Here is a 20,935-nt window from a genome sequence, read left to right on the forward strand (position 1 = left end):
AGGGAGAGAGAGAATCTTACACAGGCACCATGGGTGCGGGGCTTGATCTCACAACTCTGAGATCATGATCTGAGCTGAAATCAAGAGTGAGACACTTGGAGCACCTGGGTGGCACAGTCGTTAAGCCAGGACGTGATCCTGGCGTTCTGGGATCGAGCCCCACATCAGGCTCCTACGCTGGGAGCCTGCTTCTTCCTCTCCCACTCCCCCTGCTTGTGTTCCCTCTCACTGGCTGTCTATCTGGTGTCAAATAAATAAAATCTTAAAAAAAAAAAAAAAAAAAGAGAGACACTTAGCCAACTGAGCCACCCAGGCGCCCCAACTTTTCTTCTTTTTAGATTTTGCTAGGTATTCTTGCTTGTCTATTTTTCCCAATGAATATGATAATTTTTCTTATTCCCAAAAGAAATCTTGGTGGTATTTTTATTGGGGTAACATTAAATTTTTAAATTTGTTTAGGGAAAAATTGTCATCTTTATGTTGTCTTATCCACGAACACAGTATGTCTTTCCATTTGTTCAAGTCTTTCATTTCTGTTTCATGGTTAAAAAGAACTCTTTCTGTCAATTATTACTTTAATTGCATAAAAAAAAAACTATGCTGAAGGAAAAAAGAGGAAGTGGATAAAAGAGAGCTTTTTTTTTTTAAGATTTTATGTATTTATTTGACAGATAACGAGAGAGAGAGAGCATAAGCAGGGGAAGCAGCAAGGAGAGAGAGGGGGTGGGAGAAGCTGTCTCCCCACTAACGAGGAGCCTAATGCAGGCTCGAAACCAGGACGCTGGGGTCCTGGGATCATGACCTGAGCTGAAGGCAGACGCTTAACCGACTGAGCCACCCAGGCGCGTTAGAAGACAACTCTTTAATTGTTATCCAAAAGTAAAACAGATTGCTGTGTGAAGTAATGAATTCAATTGTAAAGTATGCGGTGAGGATTCATGAACTGGATAACAATTTATGTTAATGATTTAAAAGTTACTTCGAGCCCCAAAATGTTATGTAAAAATACATTCTAAAGAAAATATGAATGTATTTCATTGTCCTTTTTATTCGTGTCACTTAAGAGGGAACTGGAGTGACTACTCATTCTAGACCATAAGTGAGAGTGAGCTAAAGGAGTGGAAATGGGTGGGGTCATACGGCGCTGGTTGGAAATCTTTGAATCAAAGAAGGAGGTAGGCTGTGATAGATTATTTTAAAAGAGGACCATGGGATATTGTAACTAACAATATTTCTGTTTTCAAAAACAGTGTATTTGTATGCTAATATGCCTTTATTCAGTTTAAAGTAAAGTAAGAGTAGACTGGTAATTTGCCTTTTTAAAACAATGTCAGAAAAGGATAGGGATATTTCTAAATACTGAGTAATATATAGGTTTATATGGTAGGTTGGAAGTCAACAAAGATAACATTTTGCTAGCTTCTGACAGCAGCAGAGGAACTCACATCCTGTGACACAGTGTAACATTTGTCTTTTTTTTTTTCAAAAAGCACTATTGCCTACCTTTTACCTGATACGTGATCAGTTGGTTTGTTCACTTGTAATGCTAAACTGAAGTGATAGAAGCTTTACTTACTCTCTCTGAAACCTTTTTCTTGTTCAAATTTTAGGACCCTTCAAAGTTGTACAAGAAAACAGGTGATGTTGCAGCCGTTGAATGCCAGTCTGAAGAGAGCATCCATCTTCATTCACAGGGAGAAAACAGTCCTTTGTCTAAGAAGCTTTCTCCAGTGCACTCAGAAATGACAGATTACATTAATGCGGCATCATCTACTCTTGTTGGTGGCCGGGATCCTGATTTAAAGGACAGAGCATTACTTAATGGAGGAACTAGTGTGACAGAAAAGTTGGCACAGCTCATTGCAACTTGTCCTCCCTCTAAGTCTTCCAAGACTAAACCGAAGAAGTTAGGAACTGGCACTACTGCGGGATTGGTTAGCAAGGATTTGATCAGGAAAGCAGGTGTTGGCTCTGTAGCTGGAATAATACATAAGGACTTAATAAAAAAACCAGCTATCAGCACAGCAGTTGGATTGGTAACTAAAGATCCTGGGAAAAAGTCAGTGTTTAATGCAACAGTAGGATTGGTCAATAAGGACTCTGTGAAAAAACTAGGAGCTGGCACTACAGCAGTATTCATTAATAAAGACTTAGGCAGAAAGCCAGGGACTGTCACTACAGTAGGACTGCTGAGCAAGGATTCAGGAAAGAAGCTAGGAATTGGTATTGTTCCAGGTTTAGTGAATAAGGAATCTGGAAAGAAGTTAGGACTTGGCACTGTGGTTGGACTGGTTAATAAAGACTTGGGCAAGAAGTTGAGTTCTACTGTCGGCCTGGTGGCCAAGGACTGTGCAAAGAAGATTGTAGCCAATTCAACAATGGGATTAGTTACTAAGGACATGGGAAAGAAACTAGTGAGTTGTTCTATGGCGGGACTGGTCAGTAAAGATGCCATAAACCTTAAAGCCGAAGCACTGCTCCCTACTCAGGAACCACTAAAGGCTTCTTGTAGTACAAACATCAGTAGTCATGAAAGTCAGGAACTTCCTGAACCCCTGAAAGATAGTACCACCAGCAAAACTTTTGAGAAGAGTGTTATACGGCAGAGTAAAGAAAGCATATTGGAAAAGTTCTCAGTTCGAAAAGAAATCATTAATTTGGAGAAAGAAATGTTTAATGAAGGATCGTGCATTCAGCAGGACAGTTTCTCATCCAGTGACAGGGGGCCTTATGAAACCTCAAAGCATGAAAAGCAACCTCCCGTGTATTGCACTTCTCCGGACTTTCAAATGGGAGCTGCTTCTGATGCATCTGCAGCAAAATCCCCTTTTAGTGCAGTAGGAGAAAGCAATCTCCCTTCCCCATCACCTACTGTATCTGTTAATCCTTTAAGCAGAAGTCCCCCTGAAACTTCTTCACAGTTGGCCCCTAATCCGTTACTTTTAAGTCCTACCACAGAATTAATGGAAGAAATTTCTGAATCTGTTGGGAAGAACCAGTTTACTTCTGAAAGTACCCATTTGAACATTGGTCATAGGTCTGTGGGTCTCAGCATGAATATTGAATGTAAAGGGATTGATAAAGAGCTAACTGATTCAAAAACTACACATATAGATATTCCAAGAATAAGCTCTTCCCTGGGAAAAAAGCCAAGTTTGACTTCTGAATCCAGTATTCACGCAGTTACCCCTTCAGTTGTTAACTTCACTAGTTTATTTAGTAACAAGCCCTTTCTAAAACTTGGTGCAGTCACTGCGTCTGACAAACACTGCCAGGTTGCTGAAAGCCTAAGCACTAGTTTGCAGTCCAAACCATTAAAAAAAAGGAAAGGAAGAAAACCTCGGTGGACTAAAGTGGTGGCAAGAAGCACATGCCGGTCTCCAAAAGGGCTAGAATTAGAAAGATCAGAGCTTTTTAAAAATGTTCCATGTAGCTCACTATCAAATAGTAATTCTGAGCCAGCCAAGTTTATGAAAAACATTGGACCATCTTCGTTTGTAGATCATGACTTCCTTAAACGTCGATTGCCAAAGTTGAGCAAGTCCGCAGCTCCATCTCTTGCTCTCTTAACTGATAGTGAAAAACCCTCTCACAAGGCTTTTGCTACTCACAAACTATCTTCCAGTATGTGTGTCTCTAGTGACCTGTTGTCTGATATTTACAAGCCCAAAAGAGGAAGACCTAAAGCTAAGGAGATGCCTCAACTGGAAGGTCCACCTAAAAGGACTTTAAAAATCCCTGCCTCTAAAGTTTTTTCTTTGCAGTCTAAGGAAGAACAGGAACCCCCAGTTTTACAGCCAGAAATTGAAATTCCTTCCTTCAAACAAAGCCTTTCTGTGTCTCCTTTTCCAAAAAAGCGAGGCAGACCTAAGAGGCAGATGAGGTCACCGGTCAAGATGAAGCCACCTGTACTGTCAGTGGCTCCGTTTGTTGCCACCGAGAGTCCAAACAAGCTAGAGTCTGAAAGTGACACCCGTCGAAGCAGCAGTGATTTCTTTGAGAGTGAGGATCAGCTTCAGGACCCAGACGATCTGGACGACAGTCGTAGGCCAACTGTCTGCACCATGAGTGACCTTGAGATGGAACCAGATAAAAAAATTACCAAGAGAAACAATGGACAATTAATGAAAACAATTATCCGCAAAATAAATAAAATGAAGACTTTAAAGAGGAAGAAGCTGTTGAATCAGATTCTTTCCAGCTCTGTAGAATCAAGTAATAAAGGGAAAGTGCAATCCAAACTCCACAACACAGTGTCGAGTCTTGCGGCCACGTTTGGCTCTAAATTGGGCCAACAGATAAATGTCAGCAAGAAAGGAACCATTTACATAGGAAAGAGAAGGGGTCGAAAACCAAAAACTGTTTTAAATGGCATTCTTTCTGGTAGCCCTACCAGCCTTGCTGTCCTTGAGCAAACCGCTCAGCAGGCGGCTGGCTCAGCATTAGGACAGATCCTTCCCTCTTTACTGCCTTCGTCTGCTAGTAGTTCTGAGATTCTTCCATCACCTATTTGCTCTCAGTCTTCTGGGACTAGTGGAGGTCAGAGCCCTGTAAGTAGTGACGCAGGCTTTGTTGAACCCAGTTCAGTGCCATATTTGCATTTACACTCCAGACAGGGCAGCATGATTCAGACTCTTGCAATGAAGAAAGCCTCAAAGGGGAGGAGGCGACTCTCTCCTCCTACTTTGTTGCCAAATTCTCCTTCACACTTGAGTGAACTCACCTCTCTGAAAGAAGCTACTCCTTCTCCCATTAGTGAGTCTCACAGTGATGAGACCATTCCCAGTGATAGTGGAATTGGAACAGATAACAACAGCACATCAGACAGAGCAGAGAAATTTTGTGGACAGAAAAAGAGGAGGCATTCTTTTGAACACGTTTCTCTGATTCCCCCTGAAACCTCTACAGTCCTGAGCAGTCTTAAAGAAAAACATAAACATAAATGTAAGCGCAGGAATCACGATTACCTCAGCTACGACAAGATGAAAAGGCAGAAACGAAAACGGAAAAAGAAATACCCCCAGCTCCGAAGCAGACAGGATCCGGACTTCATTGCAGATCTGGAGGAATTGATAAGTCGTCTGAGCGAAATTCGAATCACCCATCGAAGTCATCATTTTATCCCCCGAGACCTGCTGCCAACTATTTTTCGAATCAACTTTAATAGTTTCTATACACATCCTTCTTTCCCCTTAGACCCTTTGCACTACATTCGAAAACCCGACTTAAAAAAGAAGAGAGGGAGACCTCCTAAGATGAGGGAGGCAATGGCGGAGATGCCCTTCATGCATAGCCTCAGTTTTCCTCTTTCTAGTACTGGATTCTATCCTTCCTATGGCATGCCTTATTCTCCCTCACCCCTTACAGCCACTCCCCTAGGATTAGGTTACTATGGAAGGTACCCTCCCACTCTCTATCCTCCTCCTCCTTCTCCTTCTTTCACCCCCCCACTTCCACCTCCTTCCTATATGCATGCTGGTCATTTACTTCTCAATCCCACCAAATACCATAAGAAAAAGCATAAACTACTTCGACAGGAGGCCTTTCTCACAACCAGCAGGACTCCCCTCCTTTCCATGAGTACCTACCCTAGCGTTCCTCCTGAGATGGCCTATGGTTGGATGGTCGAGCACAAACATAGGCACCGTCACAAGCACAGAGAACACCGTTCTTCTGAGCAACCCCAGGTTTCCATGGACACTGGCTCTTCCAGATCTGTTTTGGAGTCTTTGAAACGCTATCGATTTGGAAAGGAAACTGTTGGAGAGCGATATAAACATAAGGAAAAGCACCGATGTCATATGTCCTGCCCTCATCTCTCTCCTTCCAAAAGCTTAATAAATAGAGAAGAGCAGTGGGTCCACCGAGAGCCTTCAGAATCTAGTCCATTGGCTTTGGGATTGCAAACACCTTTACAGATTGACTGTTCAGAAAGTTCTCCAAGTTTATCCCTTGGAGGATTCACTCCCAACTCTGATCCTGCCAGCAGTGATGAACACACAAACCTTTTCACAAGTGCAATAGTGCAAGGCAGCTGCAGAGTCGCAAACCCTAACTCCAGTGGCCGGAAGAAATTAACTGACAGTCCTGGACTGTTTTCCGCACAGGACACGTCACTAACTCGGCCTCACAGAAAGGAGCCACTGCCTTCCAGCGAAAGGGCAGTACAGACCATGACAGGTAAGGGGGTTATTTTGTTTCCTTGTTATTTGTGTGGGAAAAGGAGGTTATTTTGCCTTCAGGTTTCCTGGTACGTATATGTGGGCTTTTAATAGATCTGCTTTTTGGTTTGTTTTTGTTTTTATAAATAAATGTGATATGTTGTCTTCAAAGTTCTCATTTTCAATAGATGGGAGAAGTAAGATAAGGTATGTCTTTGCAGTAATTTTGAATTTTGAGAAGAAATGTCATTATAAAAACAAATAACACTCAACTTTTGGAAACCAGGAAAAATGATTCATTCTTATGCAGAAAGTCCATTACAATTTCTTCAGTGATAAATGGCTCACAGATAGCTGTTAATAGCTGTGCAAGATTTTTAATATATGCTAATCTAATAATTAGAAGTGATTTTATGTTATAGGAAGAAATGTTGTTAACCCTGTATGTCTCATAATAAAAATCTAAGCATTCAGGGGCGCCTGGGTGACACAGCGGTTAAGCGTCTGCCTTTGGCTCAGGGCGTGATCCCGGCGTTCTGGGATCGAGCCCCACATCAGGCTCCTCCGCTACGAGCCTGCTTCTTCCTCTCCCACTCCCCCTGCTTGTGTTCCCTCTCTTGCTGGCTGTCTCTATCTCTGTCACATAAATAAATAAAATCTTAAAAAAAAAAAGTTTAATAAAAATCTAGGCATTCAAAATTATCAGCTTCGTAAAAGGTAACAATATTCAGGGGGACTTCATTCTGCAGAGTTATCTCTAGATATCTTCATAAGAGCTGCTTCAGTTGCATGTAAAATGACATGAAGCAAATCTAGGTAATAAATACATTTGTAACACCTACAAAGTGTCTTCAGAATTGAAACAAAGATAGTAAACAAAGGGGAAGCATTGCCCTGCCCAATCATGTAGGAGGCATCTCTAATCAGAAGTTCTTTATCAGAGGGGCGCCTGGGTGGCACAGCGGTTAAGCGTCTGCCTTCGGCTCAGGGCGTGATCCCGGCGTTATGGGATCGAGCCCCACATCAGGCTCCTCCGCTATGAGCCTGCTTCTTCCTCTCCCATTCCCCCTACTTGTGTTCCCTCTCTCGCTGGCTGTCTCTATCTCTGTCGAATAAATAAATAAAATCTTTAATTAAAAAAAAAAAAAGTTCTTTATCAGAGAACTCAGCCCTGGGGGTTTGTAAATTAACCCTAGGGAGTCCATAGAAGCTCTCTTGTTATGAATAAAATTATCTGTGTGTATGCTTGTATGTGTTTTTCAGGAGAAAAACCATACATTTCATCAGATTCTCCAAGTAAATTCTGTAGGCCTCCGTATCCATTCCATATCCATAATAGGGTAATCATGACAAGTAATGAGATTATAGTGTTTATGAAGGGATTTGCACGTAGTGCACAGATGTTATTTGGTAGTATTATTCCCTCAAAGATTAAAAACTTGTTTATGAGAGGAAATGATAAGCCTTACCTCAGAGATAAGTTTTTGCTCCTGATGTTCATTCATGAACTTTTAAAAACTAAAAGCCATTTTGGTTGAGAAACTGAGCATTCTTTATTTTTTAACGATGTAATAAAAAGAAAAAAAAATTCCTAAACTTATAATTAGATTCATTCAACAAATACTTGTTAAATATTTAATCAGCAACAGTTACTGAATATCTGTCTGCCAGGCATTCTACTCTGTAGGCCCTTGTGATCTATTAGGGAATAAGGCATGCAAGTTCATTGTTCTCACGCAACTTACAGTGGAGGAGAGGGGTAATAAAAAAATTTACACATTAAATGTCATTAAAAATTGATAAAGGGTTATTAAAAAAGAAAAAGAACAGGTTCAATGAGCGTGTGGAATGGGGACCCAACGCAGCAATCCATCCCTGAGAAAGTGACTCTAAACCGTTTGTTATCTGAGGGATGAGCAGCAGTTAGCTGGGAAAATGGGATTCCACTTATTTATTCATTCATTCACTCCTTCCTTTATTTTAAATTCTAAAACATGTGGTGCTATTCCAGTCACTGGCATAGAGTAAAGACATGGTGGCAGGCCTCATTAACTTTGAGCTTTAGTGAGGGAAGACACACTGGTAGCATAGCAAGCACACAAATAAAGGCATAATTGAGGGGAAAATGCTCTCAAGTTAATGTAATAGTGTGGAGATGGATCCTTAGGGGAGGAGGACACCTATTTAGGTAAAGTTACTAGTTACGGCCTAAGGACAAAAAGTTGAAACTTGAAGGATGAGAAGCCACTGGATTCTCAAGCTGAGGTTTGTGTAAAGAGCACATTTGAATGTCCTGGACTGAGAGTTTGAATGTTAGAGAGACTCCGTGGTGGGGTCACTGTGGTCAGACAGGGACACATGATTGTGCCAGAGTTGTGGTGAATAAAGAAGCCAGACCGTGTCCAGACAGTTAAGGTTTTATACTAGACCAAGGCAAGGGACAGAGGGGTGTTGATTTTAGATTTGCTTTTTTAAAAGATCATTCTGGCCCATGTGTGAACGCTGAACTGTAGAGGAGAAAAATAGCTATAGGGAGACCAGTTTGTAGGCACCGTAGGGGTCTGTCTGGAGGAAATGGTGGCACTTAGGCAAGCATGCTGGCAGACTCGTGCAGGCACACTGGAGAGTCTGGTGCCAACCGCAGGAGGCACCCAGTTACAGAGAGCAGTCTGCCCTTTTAATCTACAGAACCTTTGGGATGCCTTTAGAACATTCAAGTGGAGAGACTGAGCAGGCAGTTGGAGATGTAGTTCTGGAGCTCAATAAAGATGTTTTGGCTGGAGATAGGGGCCTTCACCATGAGGTTTTGAGAAACTGTCAAAGTCGTTCACTGAAAATAAAAGGGCTTCTGGAAAAGATAAAGCTGGGAGCAGATTCACCAAATGTATGCAACTTTGTAAGCAGAGCACCAATAAAAATAATTCTAGAAAATGCCAGCAGCAGTTAAAAGGAAAAGTTAAGTTGTTTAATAAATAAATAAATACTCCAGTAACCATAGGCTTTAACTTTTTAGGAAAAGATAAAGGTAACTTGATAGAAGGGACTACAAAGAAGGGTTGAAGCTGCTCAGTTGGAGACACAGAAGGTACCTCATTGGCAGATAAATGAAGTGATCCTACATATAGCTGATTCTATTTATTGTCCTTGTTCTGTTTTTTTGCACGGAGATTGTGGGAAACCACAGGATAAGCGCTCGTCGGAAAATCTCTGACCAGTTGGAGCAAAGAAGAGGAATATGGGATGAATGATGAATGGGCAGTGTGAAGAGACATGCATTGCGTTTACTCCATTTCGTTTGCGTGAATATATTCTCTTCCACTGTTAACTTGGTGCTTCTGAACATTCATGTGCTTTGAAAAATCACGTGTGGACCTGCACAATGTCTGTATTGTCCTGGTATTCTTCTCTGTATCAGTTATGTGTGAGCTGTTTCACTGTACTATAAAAAAAAATATACATTTACGAACCTTCTGTATCTGTCATCGTGTGATGGATGGTGCTCCCCTAAGGAGGGAATACAGAGTGAGAAAGAACGGCCTAGGACAGCCCTGTGGAACTTTGGTATTTAAAGTAGTGATAAACAGGGTTAATAGCCGTCAGCCTTTGGTTATCTGGGACCATTTGTAATCTCGTCTGTTTTTAAAAACTTAATTGCTTAGGTTTAAAAATCTGGAGATTTCACGTAAGTGTTCAGAAGTCTGCCTTTTCTTTAGAAGAAAAATCAGTACATCTGGCAACAGTTAATCCACATTTCCTGGATGACATCAGTAGCTATGTCTCAGTGGCAGCCCCCCCACCCCCCTTAGTTGGGGCATACATTCTTCAGCTCCCCTCAGTCCTCAATTTCCTGTAGTGTGCTGTACTTGGCCTGGTTCAGATGTTGAAGCAGGGTATCTGTCTCTAAGGAATATTTTAGTTTGAGGCCTCTAAGAGTTATGAGGAGCTTGTAAGAGGTGGGGGATTGAGGTGAAGGTGAGTGAGAAGACAGGTGAGGTGGTTGAATGTATTATCTACATAAACATTAGAGTCACCCGAGAGACCACTTACAGGAGGTAGGCTGGAGGAATAAATGTGAGCCTGGTTTCAGGGTCTAATACAGGAAAATAACTGCTTTAAGAAGAATAAGAACTTGTCTCCTTCCCCTTTAAAAAAAAAATAACAAAACCATTAAGATCGCTCTGAAGTCACTGTTCTGACACTAATTTTCTATCCTAACTGGGTGTCCTGCAGTTTATCTCTGATACTAGCTTTCTGGAGTTAGGAAGGACCCTGCGAGTTAAGAGCAAACTCCTTCAAAGACTGACCTCCCTTACTGTGCAGGACAAGTTTCCGTGCCCCAATCCACCCATACTCTTGTCTAGCCTGCTACAAATTTGGGGCTTCCCACAACCCCTCAATTGTGATAATTTGGTAGAACGACCCAGAACTTATTGAAACCACTGTATTTAGGATTACAGTTTTATTATAAAGGATGCAGATCAGGAATTGAAGAGACTCATGGGGCAATGTCTAGAGTGGAGAAGGGGACACCACTTCCATGCCCTCATTTTGTGGCATCTGGGTGGCATCTCCCAGCAAATCACTGTGTTCACCAGTCAAGATGCAGCACCAGGCCTGTGGGTCTAGGGTTTTGATTGGGCTTAATTTACATCAACATGATTGCTTAAATCACTGCGTGATTGAACTCAACCTCTAGCCCCCCTCCACTCACTGTAGATTGGGCTGGCCCAAAATTTCAGTCCTCTAATCCTGTGATTGGTCTTTCTAGTGAGCAGCCCCATCACTGAGGCTATCTTGGGACCCACCTTAAGTCACCTCTTTGGCATAATGAAGACACTTCTATCACTCAGGAAATTCCAAGGGCTTTTGAAACTCTTTGCTAGGAATCCAAGACAAAGAACAGATAAATTCTTTATTATATCAAAAAGTCTGAATTCTTCTGTCTGTATCTTGGAGCCTATCTTCTTCACAATCATTCTTTTGATTAATGGATAGAAATGTGTCCTGGTTTTCTTTTTTTTTTTTCTTTTTTTAAAGATTTTATTTATTTATTAGAGAGAGAGACCATGAGAGTGGAGGGGCAGAGGGAGAAGCAGACTCCCCGCTGAGCAGGGAGCCCAATGCAGGACTCCATCCCAGAACCCTGAGATCATGACCTGACCCAAAGGCAGATGTTCAACCGACTGAGCCACCCAGCAGCCCTCCGCCCCTTCACAGTTATTGTCTATTGTTTGCCAGGAACAGGGAGTACAAGCATGAGTAAAATGTAATTTCCTGCCATCAGGAATTTACGGTTCAGTGGAAAACATAGACATGTATACAGATAATTATTGATAGCCCCAGGGGCGTCTGGCTGGCCCAGTCAATTGAGTCTGACTCTTCATCTCCAAGTTATGAGTTCGAGCCCCACATTGGGTGTAGAGATTACTTAAAATCTTAAAAAACAAACACTTATTGATGGCTCCTAAAATCGAGGTATTCACAACATGTTTTGGGGGCAGAGAAGAGAGGGACTCACTTCGGAGGAGATAGACATTTTTAGTTTAGTGTGCAAAGAGTAAAGGGTGAAGACTATTGCTTACAGAGAAATAAGTTTTTCAGGGTCTTGGAGATCTGACGGAGTGCTTAAGTAACTGCACACAGTCTGATATGGGACCCAGAAGATGGAAAGATAGGCAGGAGACAGATCATAAAACCCCTTGTTTATATAAGATACCAAGGAGTTTAATAGAGTTTATCCTATAGGCAATGGGAAGTTAAAGGTTTTATTTATTTATTTTTATTATTTTTAAAAAATTTATACATTTGAGAAAGAGGATGAGCAGGAGCAGAGGGGAGGCAGATTCCCTGCTGAGCAGGGATCCCAACACAGGGCTCCATCCCAGGACCCTGGAATCATGACCTAAGCCAAAGGCAGACACTCAGCCGACTGAGCCACCCAGGCACCCCGAAGTTAAAGGTTTTAAAGAAGAAGAATTAATTGCTGAGATTATATTGAAAGCACCGTGGTAGATGGACTGGAAAAATATCAGGTGCACCAGTTTGGGAATTGTCCCAGCCAAATATTATGGGGGCCTGAACTAAGGTAGTGATGAAGAAAACATGGAAGTTGATTTTAAAAAGAGGTGAGGAAAGGGAGAGATTTTAGAATGTCTGCAAAACCCTCTCTTCGGGAATTGGTTGGACAGCCCTATGACTAAATGAAAGGGGGCATGCAGGAGGAGATGGTTGGAGCAGAAGGCGGATTTGGGTTTCATGCTGGTTAGTGGGATATGGAGATCTGTAGCTCAGGAGAGAAATCAGCCTGAAGATAGACATTTTAGAGCAGTGATTGTGGAAGCTGTGAAAGGAGTGCTCCTGTCTCCAGGAAGCATGCTGGGTGTCCTGAGGGGAGTTTACAGTCAGCGTCAGGTGCTACAGAGGTTAGAGAAGAACGGAAAGTGGACAGTTTGGTTTAGCATGTTACCTTTTGTGATCTCAGCTGTTTGTGTAGTGGTAAATGTTAGATTTCTGAGGAAGTGCACACAGTTAAAATTCTTAACAGCTTTAAATTTTGTAGCAATTCTGTCTGGTTTATTATTTACTTATACATTCTGTCAAGACAATATTTGCATCTTGTCAATGAAGTGATTGTTTCAGTGTCACATAATTCTTAAAGTGAAAAGAGCATAACTAAACTTTGTGGTTTTTTAAATTTTTTTTTAAGATTTATTTATTTTAGATAGAATGCAAGCAGGGAGGGGGGAATTCCAAGCAGACTCCCTGCTAAGCCCGGTGTCCCACACGGGACTTGATCTCATGACCCTGACATCATGATCTGAACCAAAACCAGGAGTTGGATGCTCAGCCGACTGAGCCACCCAGGTGCCCCTAAACTTTGTTATTTTAAATTGACCTCACTCTTCAGCTGGTTTTTTTTCTAGACATAATTGGGAGATAGATTCATTATACATTAATTGGTATTCTGTTAAAATATCCAAAAATACTACTCACTATGCCATATATTACAAAATTGCCAGTTACCTTCTGGACATTATCCTGAAATAGCTTCCAGTGGCCAAAGCAAGAATAGTTTAAGCAACAAAATTAATGACACTATTGGGTTATAATGTAAAGAACGTGGTAAATACCCGCTCATCCATGTGGATAAAAATAAATGATTGTATGGGACTCCTGGCTTGATCTCGGGGTTGTTGAGTTCACTCCCCATGTTGGGCGTAGAGCTTACTTGGGGGGAAAAAAATTCGAGTACTTGATTAAAGAGATCAGTGGTAGAAAGGGACAAATCCTTCTTACAGAAGAATTCCAGATATTATGTGTAGACTGTCCTCTTCAAGGAGGTGGAGCTTAATCCCCCCACTTCTTGGATAGAGACTGAACTTAGTGATCTAATGCCACATAAGAGAGTACAGAAAGGGTAAATAGTAACTTACAATGGAGAGGCCTAGCAGACAGCACCTTAACCAGGAGCAAGTTCAGTTTGACCAATGACAAATCATTATAGTAACATATATCCTCTGATACAGCGTGGTATTCTTTCCAAAAACTCACATCCCCAGTACTCTTTTCAAAACACAACCCCAGTCTAATAATACTAAAACAAGCCCAAAAAAGAGACATGGTACAAAATATGTGACCAGTACTTTGCAAAAGTATTAAGGACCTGAGAAAACAAGAAAAGATTGAGAAACTCTCTTAGATCAGGGAGATTAAGGAGACATGACTACTAAATACAATGTGATACCTTAAATTGGACCCTAGAACAGGAGAAGGACATAAGTGAAAAAATTAAAGTAAATTTCATAAGTTTGGGCAAATGTACCATAGTTATATGAGGTTAACATTAGGGGAAGTTGGGTAAAGGATATATGAGAAGTCTTACTTCATATTGTCTTTACAACTCTTCTGTAAATTTAAAATTACTCCAAAACAACCAGTTTAGTTTTTTTCTTAAAGCAGAGTAGCGGGGCACCTGGGTGGCTCAGTCAACCGGTTAAGCGTCTGCCTTTGGTTCAGGTCATGGTCTCAGGGTCCTGGGGTCCAGCCCCTGCATTGGGCTCCCTGCTCAGCGGGGAGTCTGCTCCTCCCTCTCCCTCCATTCCCCTCCCCCCCACAGTGCGTGTGTGCATGCACGCGCTCGTGGACTCTGTCTCAGATAAATAAAATCTTTAAAAAATAAAAAGTACTAGAGAGTACTAATTCTTGAGTGAAGGCTATCTCAAACTGATAACTGATTAAAGAAAAAATAAAAAAGGTGTTTATACTGAGTAGATTTATCATTAAGTGTTCGTTGGCATAAAACAGGCATATCTGATTAATTATATTGATGTGAATATGAGGAAAATAAATGAATTAGGAGCACAGGCAGAAAGGATAGTCCTTCTAGGTAGTCTGGAGCAAGGTGGCTAACTTTCTCTTGTTTCATAGATGGGCAAACTGACAATTGAGCAGATTTGGACTAAACCAATTAAATTGCATAAAGCTTTAAAAAGGGTAACGGGTCTAATTATTTCATAAATGATGTTTATGTGGTGGTTAGCTTATTTTAACTGAATGTGCTCTTCTGTAGTAACTGTTACAGGCTAATGGGCTGAGACCCGCCTGATGCACATGAAATTGTAGTGATTTCACATGTAAGCCTGATCAGGCTTTCTGGCTTCATCCAGTCCTCGTAAGTAATTCAAGTTAATTAAGTATGTATTTAAATTAGGTAGACATCAGATAGGTCTAACGGAAAATAGTTTCTGACCTGGAGAATCATATATTCCATCCCTGTTTTTCAGGATTTTCAACTCATGGCTGGCTGTACATGTCAGAACGTGTAACCTGATTTCAAAAATGGGGAGAGTGGTAGCATGGGGTATTTCCCATTTATAGCTTACAAATTATGGAATGTATAAAGATACATATTATTTATTTATTTATTTATTATATATTTTATGTCTATTTTAGGTATAGATATAATAGGTTTTGGTAATCATTTTGCCCCCAAAGAATAAATTAGAGCTAAGTTTTCTTTTTGTTTGGAAAAAAGTGTATTCACTGTAACAGCATAATAGTTGAAGTGAAGTATACTGTGCTTTTTCTTTTTAACTGAAGACTGTGCATTGATCAGAATTTTCTGATTCATGACAGTTTCACTAGCATGATGTATAAAGATATACCCGAAAGTGAAGTGTGAACATGTGGAGATGAGGTCAGAATTGATTGTGGTGGTTTGTGCAGTTTTGGGGATTTCCAGAGCAATTCCATTTCAGTGAATGATCTGATTTGGGCATTATGAGAAATAGCCTAATTAGAGGGGAAAAAACAGACTTTTTAGCTTAAAAATCACCAGCATAGGCTCTGAATCATTCTCTCTTGTAGTGCATTTAATTGGTGAGTCAGATGAAATGTATTGCTCTCAGTAAATGTATTTCCCACAATTGGAAACAGCTGTTTTTATCATGGACCGAGCTTTTATCTCAGTGCTCAGCTCATTCAAGAGAAACTTCCAGGGCTCCTGAGCTGTGAACCATAGTAAGGATTCAGAATTTGAATCTGGAAACAAAAAAACCTGATCAGAAACTTCCTAATAGTTTGGTATTTTATGTTCAGATTCTTTTACTATGGTATTCATTTGTATTATAACCAGTTTTGACTCATTCTCTGATCAACAAACACTGCCAATAGCATGTAAATGATAATATAAGCTTCTTTCTTAAAATTAAAAATTTTTAATATGCATTAGTTTTGGTGGATGGGAATGCTTTAAATGTTAGAAATTAGTTTTAAATACGTGATTTTGAAATAAATGTATATCATCTATAAACTGGCTTCAGCATCGTATCCCTTCCAAATCTGGTACACTTAATCTGTTCTTCCATAGTTTACTCAAAGATATTTCCAGCATTAGACACATCAGGCACGGGTGCCTGGCTGGCTCAGTCGGAGGAGTATGGGACTCTTGATCTCAAGAGTCCTGAGTTCCAGCCCCACGTTAGATGGTAGAGATTACTTAAAAATAAAATCTTTTTAAAGAAAGAAGGAAAGAAACAAACAATCTGCTTACCCAAACCTTTCCCTGGTTTCTTGGGTCTTTAGTGCTGAGCTCCCAAGAAGGCATGACCAGAATTCATAACTATAAGTTATGAAAATTTTCATAGTGGATTTACACTAAAGAAATACATGTTTTATTCAACCAGCTGTTGGTTTCATTCACTGTGTTCTTTTGTTAATTTACATTTGGAAATTCTTCATTTTTAGCCTAGGATACTCCAGGCTTCAATGAAATAGTTAGGTTGAATTATTATTCCAGTTTTTTCTTTGAGATGCCTTCCACTCCTCACCCCCCCAACTATTATCAATGGGAATTTTCTTTTTAGGCTGATATCTCTGCCCATTTGACTCTGTCTTCACACCCAAGCATCTGTAAATGTAGTATTTTTTATCTTAGACTGGTTTCAGTCCTTCGTGTGTAGACATCAAGCAAGATCTCTTGTGACAAATGAGCTTCAGAACAGCTTCTTGGTTTCTACCCATTTTTGTGTATAATGGAAAGATTTCCAGATTCTTGTCCCTTAAAATCAGTTATGTTCTTTTTTTTGTTTTCTCAACTTTCTGTCATTGTTATCCATGATTTCATCTTAGGGTTTTGCTGTAAGTACCATCTTTCCCCCTTTTTGTCTAATTTGGCAAAGATGTTTCTCCAAAACCTGTCTTATGTTCAAAAGCTCATTGAATAGTGGCCAGGTAAAACCCAGAGACCATGTAGTCAAAACTACTTCCAAGGCTCCCTCACATGTCTGAGTGTATTCAGTTCTTAGTTTCCCTCATTATTTTCCCAATTTATGATATTCTCCCTTTTCAGTTTCCCTCCTTACTGACAGTCTGCCTTCTGTTTTATATGAAGACCTCTGTTTTTCCAATTGAAGAAAAAGAATGTAGGTGTAGTAATCAACTTACATTTATGTTGAAGTGCAGTTTTATTTGGGTAATTCTTTTGTGATTTGTCTATAATTTCTACTTCATTTATGTGTGTGGCATTTCTAAACATATTTCTGAAGCTGCTAGATACCTGAGTAATGAGACACTCAGTAGTGTTTCTACCCGATAGTTTTGTGAATTGAAGGATCCCATTTATATTCTGTTTACTTCTGAAGTATTTAATTATTTGGCTTTATACTGTATTGAAATGAGAAATGATGGGAACTCTCTGATAAGTGAAATTGTAAGTATTCGCCGTGTGTATTCTTTGATGGAGTACCAGAGTTTCGTGAACTGGAATCCATACAGATCTCTTGTCCTACAAGGAGTGGAGAAGCTTCACATGCCTCCCCCCAGGCAGATCTGAAGTGACCCCTGATGAGATGTGAACAAACTTGTGTCACGTGGCAGAGCAGTCGCCACCCTAAGGAGCCTGCCGTGTTGTCGGAGATGTGAGGAGCGAGCAGGGGAAGCAGACAGCCGCTCTCCTCCCGAACGGAGTTGGACAAGTTCTCGTGCCTCACGTGGGCACATTGGGTTTTATGGATGTAATCCAGAGTATAACCCTAGCCCTGGAGAAGCTGTGCTGAAGAGTCAGTGGATTCAAGATTCACTTCAGAGGAGGTTTTTACAGCCTTATGGGTGCCTATGAGCCTTGGAGGTCCCTTCTTACTCCTGCTTCCCTGTCAGACGTACTTCTTTTGCTGGCTCTTCTTCACATTGAAGAATGATGCTTCATAGTCTACATTAGTTCCATTTCCTAACTGGGCATAAGTCCCTGCCCTTCTTTGTTATTTTAATATCAGATAGTTGCCTACACATATACACTATATGTCAGTGACGTTACTAAGTAATTAGGGTCTAAAAATTTACGATAAACCTAAGGAGCCAATTTATGTATAACAGTATGACATTTATAAAAACCCTTTTAATTTTTTACATTACTTCACTTTGGAATTCACATTAGCCATGTGAGTTGGAGTGCTTTATCAGAACAACATTCTAGTGTGTTTACCTGCCTAGATCTTAAAATTTAATTTGTAGCAGAGTCAGGACAAACTCAGGGCACCTTGCCCCCACTGCTCCGCCACACACAGCTCTGCGCTGCACTCAGTTTTAGGTTTTGAAATATGGGTATGTTGGTCTCTTGAAATGGACATGCTCGTTCTCTCTGGGTGTTACTTTGCTCTTCCCCAGCCACCCAGCTGCACAGTACATTTTTGGCAGTGTCGGAGATAATGTTTGCAGATTTCATTATGATTTCTGCTGTTAGGCCAGTTTGAGCATGTTTAACAAGTTGCTACCTTGTGCTAAGTTTTGATCATCATTTTCCAGTCTTAATCTTGGTTGCTTTACATCATTAGGTCATTTTTTTTCGGGTATTCTCATCATCTTACTGTCCTATAAGCAATGTTTTTAAATGAAATAAGGATCTAGATCTGATGATTACCGAACTCTAGAGATCTATACCTCAGGGATACATCCTTATTCCCCTTAAATATGGAATATTGTTAAGAACGTCTCTGCTTTGTATGAAAAGGGGATTCAAACAGACTTTTAAAATGAAAAATGAAAACCATCCTGAATGAAGTTTTATTCCCATCTCCTGTTAAATCCTAAGAATAGGCTGCTGGCCTCCATTACTTTCAGGAAATGAAAAGTGGCTCAGAAGCTGAGTGAGCTAAGCCATGTCTCTCTCAATTGTTTCAGTTTCTCAGGAATTGCTGTACAGTGCTGCCAATAGCGATCTCCGGGGATCTGACCCCCGTTCCACCTCCCACTGCCTCCTCCGCAGCTCCAGATGCCACCAAAAGAAGGAGCTTTGAAGAAAGTACCCGTCCCCTCTTTTACCCTGAGGTGGGTGAGGCCAGGCAGGGTGACTCTCAGGATATCCTGATGATCAAAGGTACAGTTGCAGCCTTCATCAAGACTTTCTTGAAGATGATCAAGAAATTTGGGAAGCATTACCAAATAGCCTAGAAACTGAAGACGGAGCTCAAGAATAGATGGCACAAATGCCATCTGAAATGTCGTACATGATGACATTCAGGACCCTAGATCAGCTCCTTGAGGGCAGAGACTTGTATGCTGTTTTTATATCTCTCCCCCACCTCCACGGTGTCTAGCATAGGACGAAGCGTATAAAGTGTCCTCAGTAAATGTTAGTTTATGACTGAGAGAGAAGACTATAAAAAGTACTCTCCAACCCCTCCTTTCCCTCGTAATCTAAGATTGCTTGCCCATGCATCAGGAGAATAGTGATGGAGAGTTCACTGATGACTCAAGCTTCTTGGCCATGGTTGTCTTCTGTCTTGGCTGTGTGTCTGAGCAGGAGATATTTACCAGTACAGTGTGTGACTTTTTCAGTGTTAATACTTATAAAGTTATGTCTTTACTGATGCCTAAGCTTTTACCTTTTAGATATTTTTATTGTGGTATTTAGCTCTTTAATGGAAATCTTACCTGAACCACAGTCTAGGGGATTTATTGTACTGTTGGTTTTTAAAATCCCTTTGTATTTATTTTTAAGATTCAACAGTAAACAGTCTTACTTCTTGATGAGCCCTCGCATTACTCGTCACTGTGTTTGAGAAATGGGGTGTGCTGTCACAGTACCAGTTTCCCAGAAATCTAACTTGTTACTCTTGAGTGGCAACACATGGTCCTGTATCTCACCTGGGCAATGCCAGAAGAGCCTGGTAAAAGGATTTACAGTGATTTGATTTAAGATACTACATAAATAAAACAGAGCTCGGGGTTTATTATTTCTCTCAAAGAAAGGAGAACACGAGAAGCGAAGCTCCATTCAGTCCTTCTGTCCTCAGCTTGCTCTGGATTCACTTCGTCACATCTTCATTGAGGACTTAACTCTTATTTAGAGGGGGATCCTTAAAATCGCATCTTCCAGTATTTGATTTCTTGTACCTTTTGTGCTTCTAGATATATATAAGGCTTTCTATCTGTAATTTCTTTTCTAGTTTAGAATGAACATTTCACAGTACCGCTGGTTTTTTGACAAACATGAGATGGACATTCATTATGTTTTCTCAACAGCTGGCTTTTTTGGTTATAAGGACTCCAGTATCAGAACCAAGTATATTTTACCCAGAAAAATAATCTTTCCTGAACAACATACTTTTCTCTTGAGTAAGAAATGTGTTAAATTACGCTGCATTGATTTCAGGTTTTGGCAAAAAGTATGTGACTTTTTGAAAGGGAATTGTTTCTTTGTCTTTATGAGCTTTTATGTATATAACCAAGGAATCTTACGTGTACAGCTTTCAAGTAGGTTTGTTCTATTCCATGGATAAATTAGTCCCCAAGTTCTTCCCGAATATGCTGTAGAGGAAACACACAGACTAGGAAAGTGACTTCTGTAGAGTAGATAGGATGTATGGATTTAAGGTCTGACTCTGATTATCACCTCTGACACCTCTGATTCTATCAAATGAAATGCTCAGGGAGGACCTGCTTTCTCACATTAGTCATTCCTAATTAATTGCATTATAAATTTTGTCGATTCATATGATGGATTTGAACTGATAATGGGGAACAGATGTGATTAAAATATTGCTAGTGACCTTTATCAATAAATGTCGTAATATGTTTCATAGCAGTGATACATAAAAATTAAATGGTGTATTTTGTTCATTCTTCCTCTAAAACTAGTTTTCCCTCTGTTAACGTCACAGGAGAAATTCCTGTATATGAGGCCTGTGAGATTCTGTCGGCAGCGCATTAGTATGGTTTGTCCTCTGATTATTGTCTCCTTACTGTCAGTTTAAAAGTTGTATTATTTCAGGGAATGG

At 40.5% G+C, this 20,935-nt stretch overlaps 1 protein-coding gene across 4 annotated transcripts in view; it reads left to right on the forward strand.

The window, feature by feature from the left end:
- Window positions 1-20,935, forward strand: part of ASH1L (ASH1 like histone lysine methyltransferase) — a 176,245-nt gene that overhangs the window by 57,163 nt on the left and 98,147 nt on the right. For all 4 annotated transcript variants that reach the window (XM_034667483.1, XM_034667485.1, XM_034667484.1 and 1 more), the window contains one exon: window positions 1,611-6,180. In XM_034667483.1, the coding sequence (XP_034523374.1) occupies window positions 1,611-6,180 (4,570 nt within the window). The remainder of the gene's footprint in view (window positions 1-1,610; window positions 6,181-20,935) is intronic.

This window comes from Ailuropoda melanoleuca, chromosome 8 (assembly GCF_002007445.2).
Source record: "Ailuropoda melanoleuca isolate Jingjing chromosome 8, ASM200744v2, whole genome shotgun sequence".
NCBI classification, from domain to species: Eukaryota; Metazoa; Chordata; class Mammalia; order Carnivora; family Ursidae; genus Ailuropoda; species Ailuropoda melanoleuca.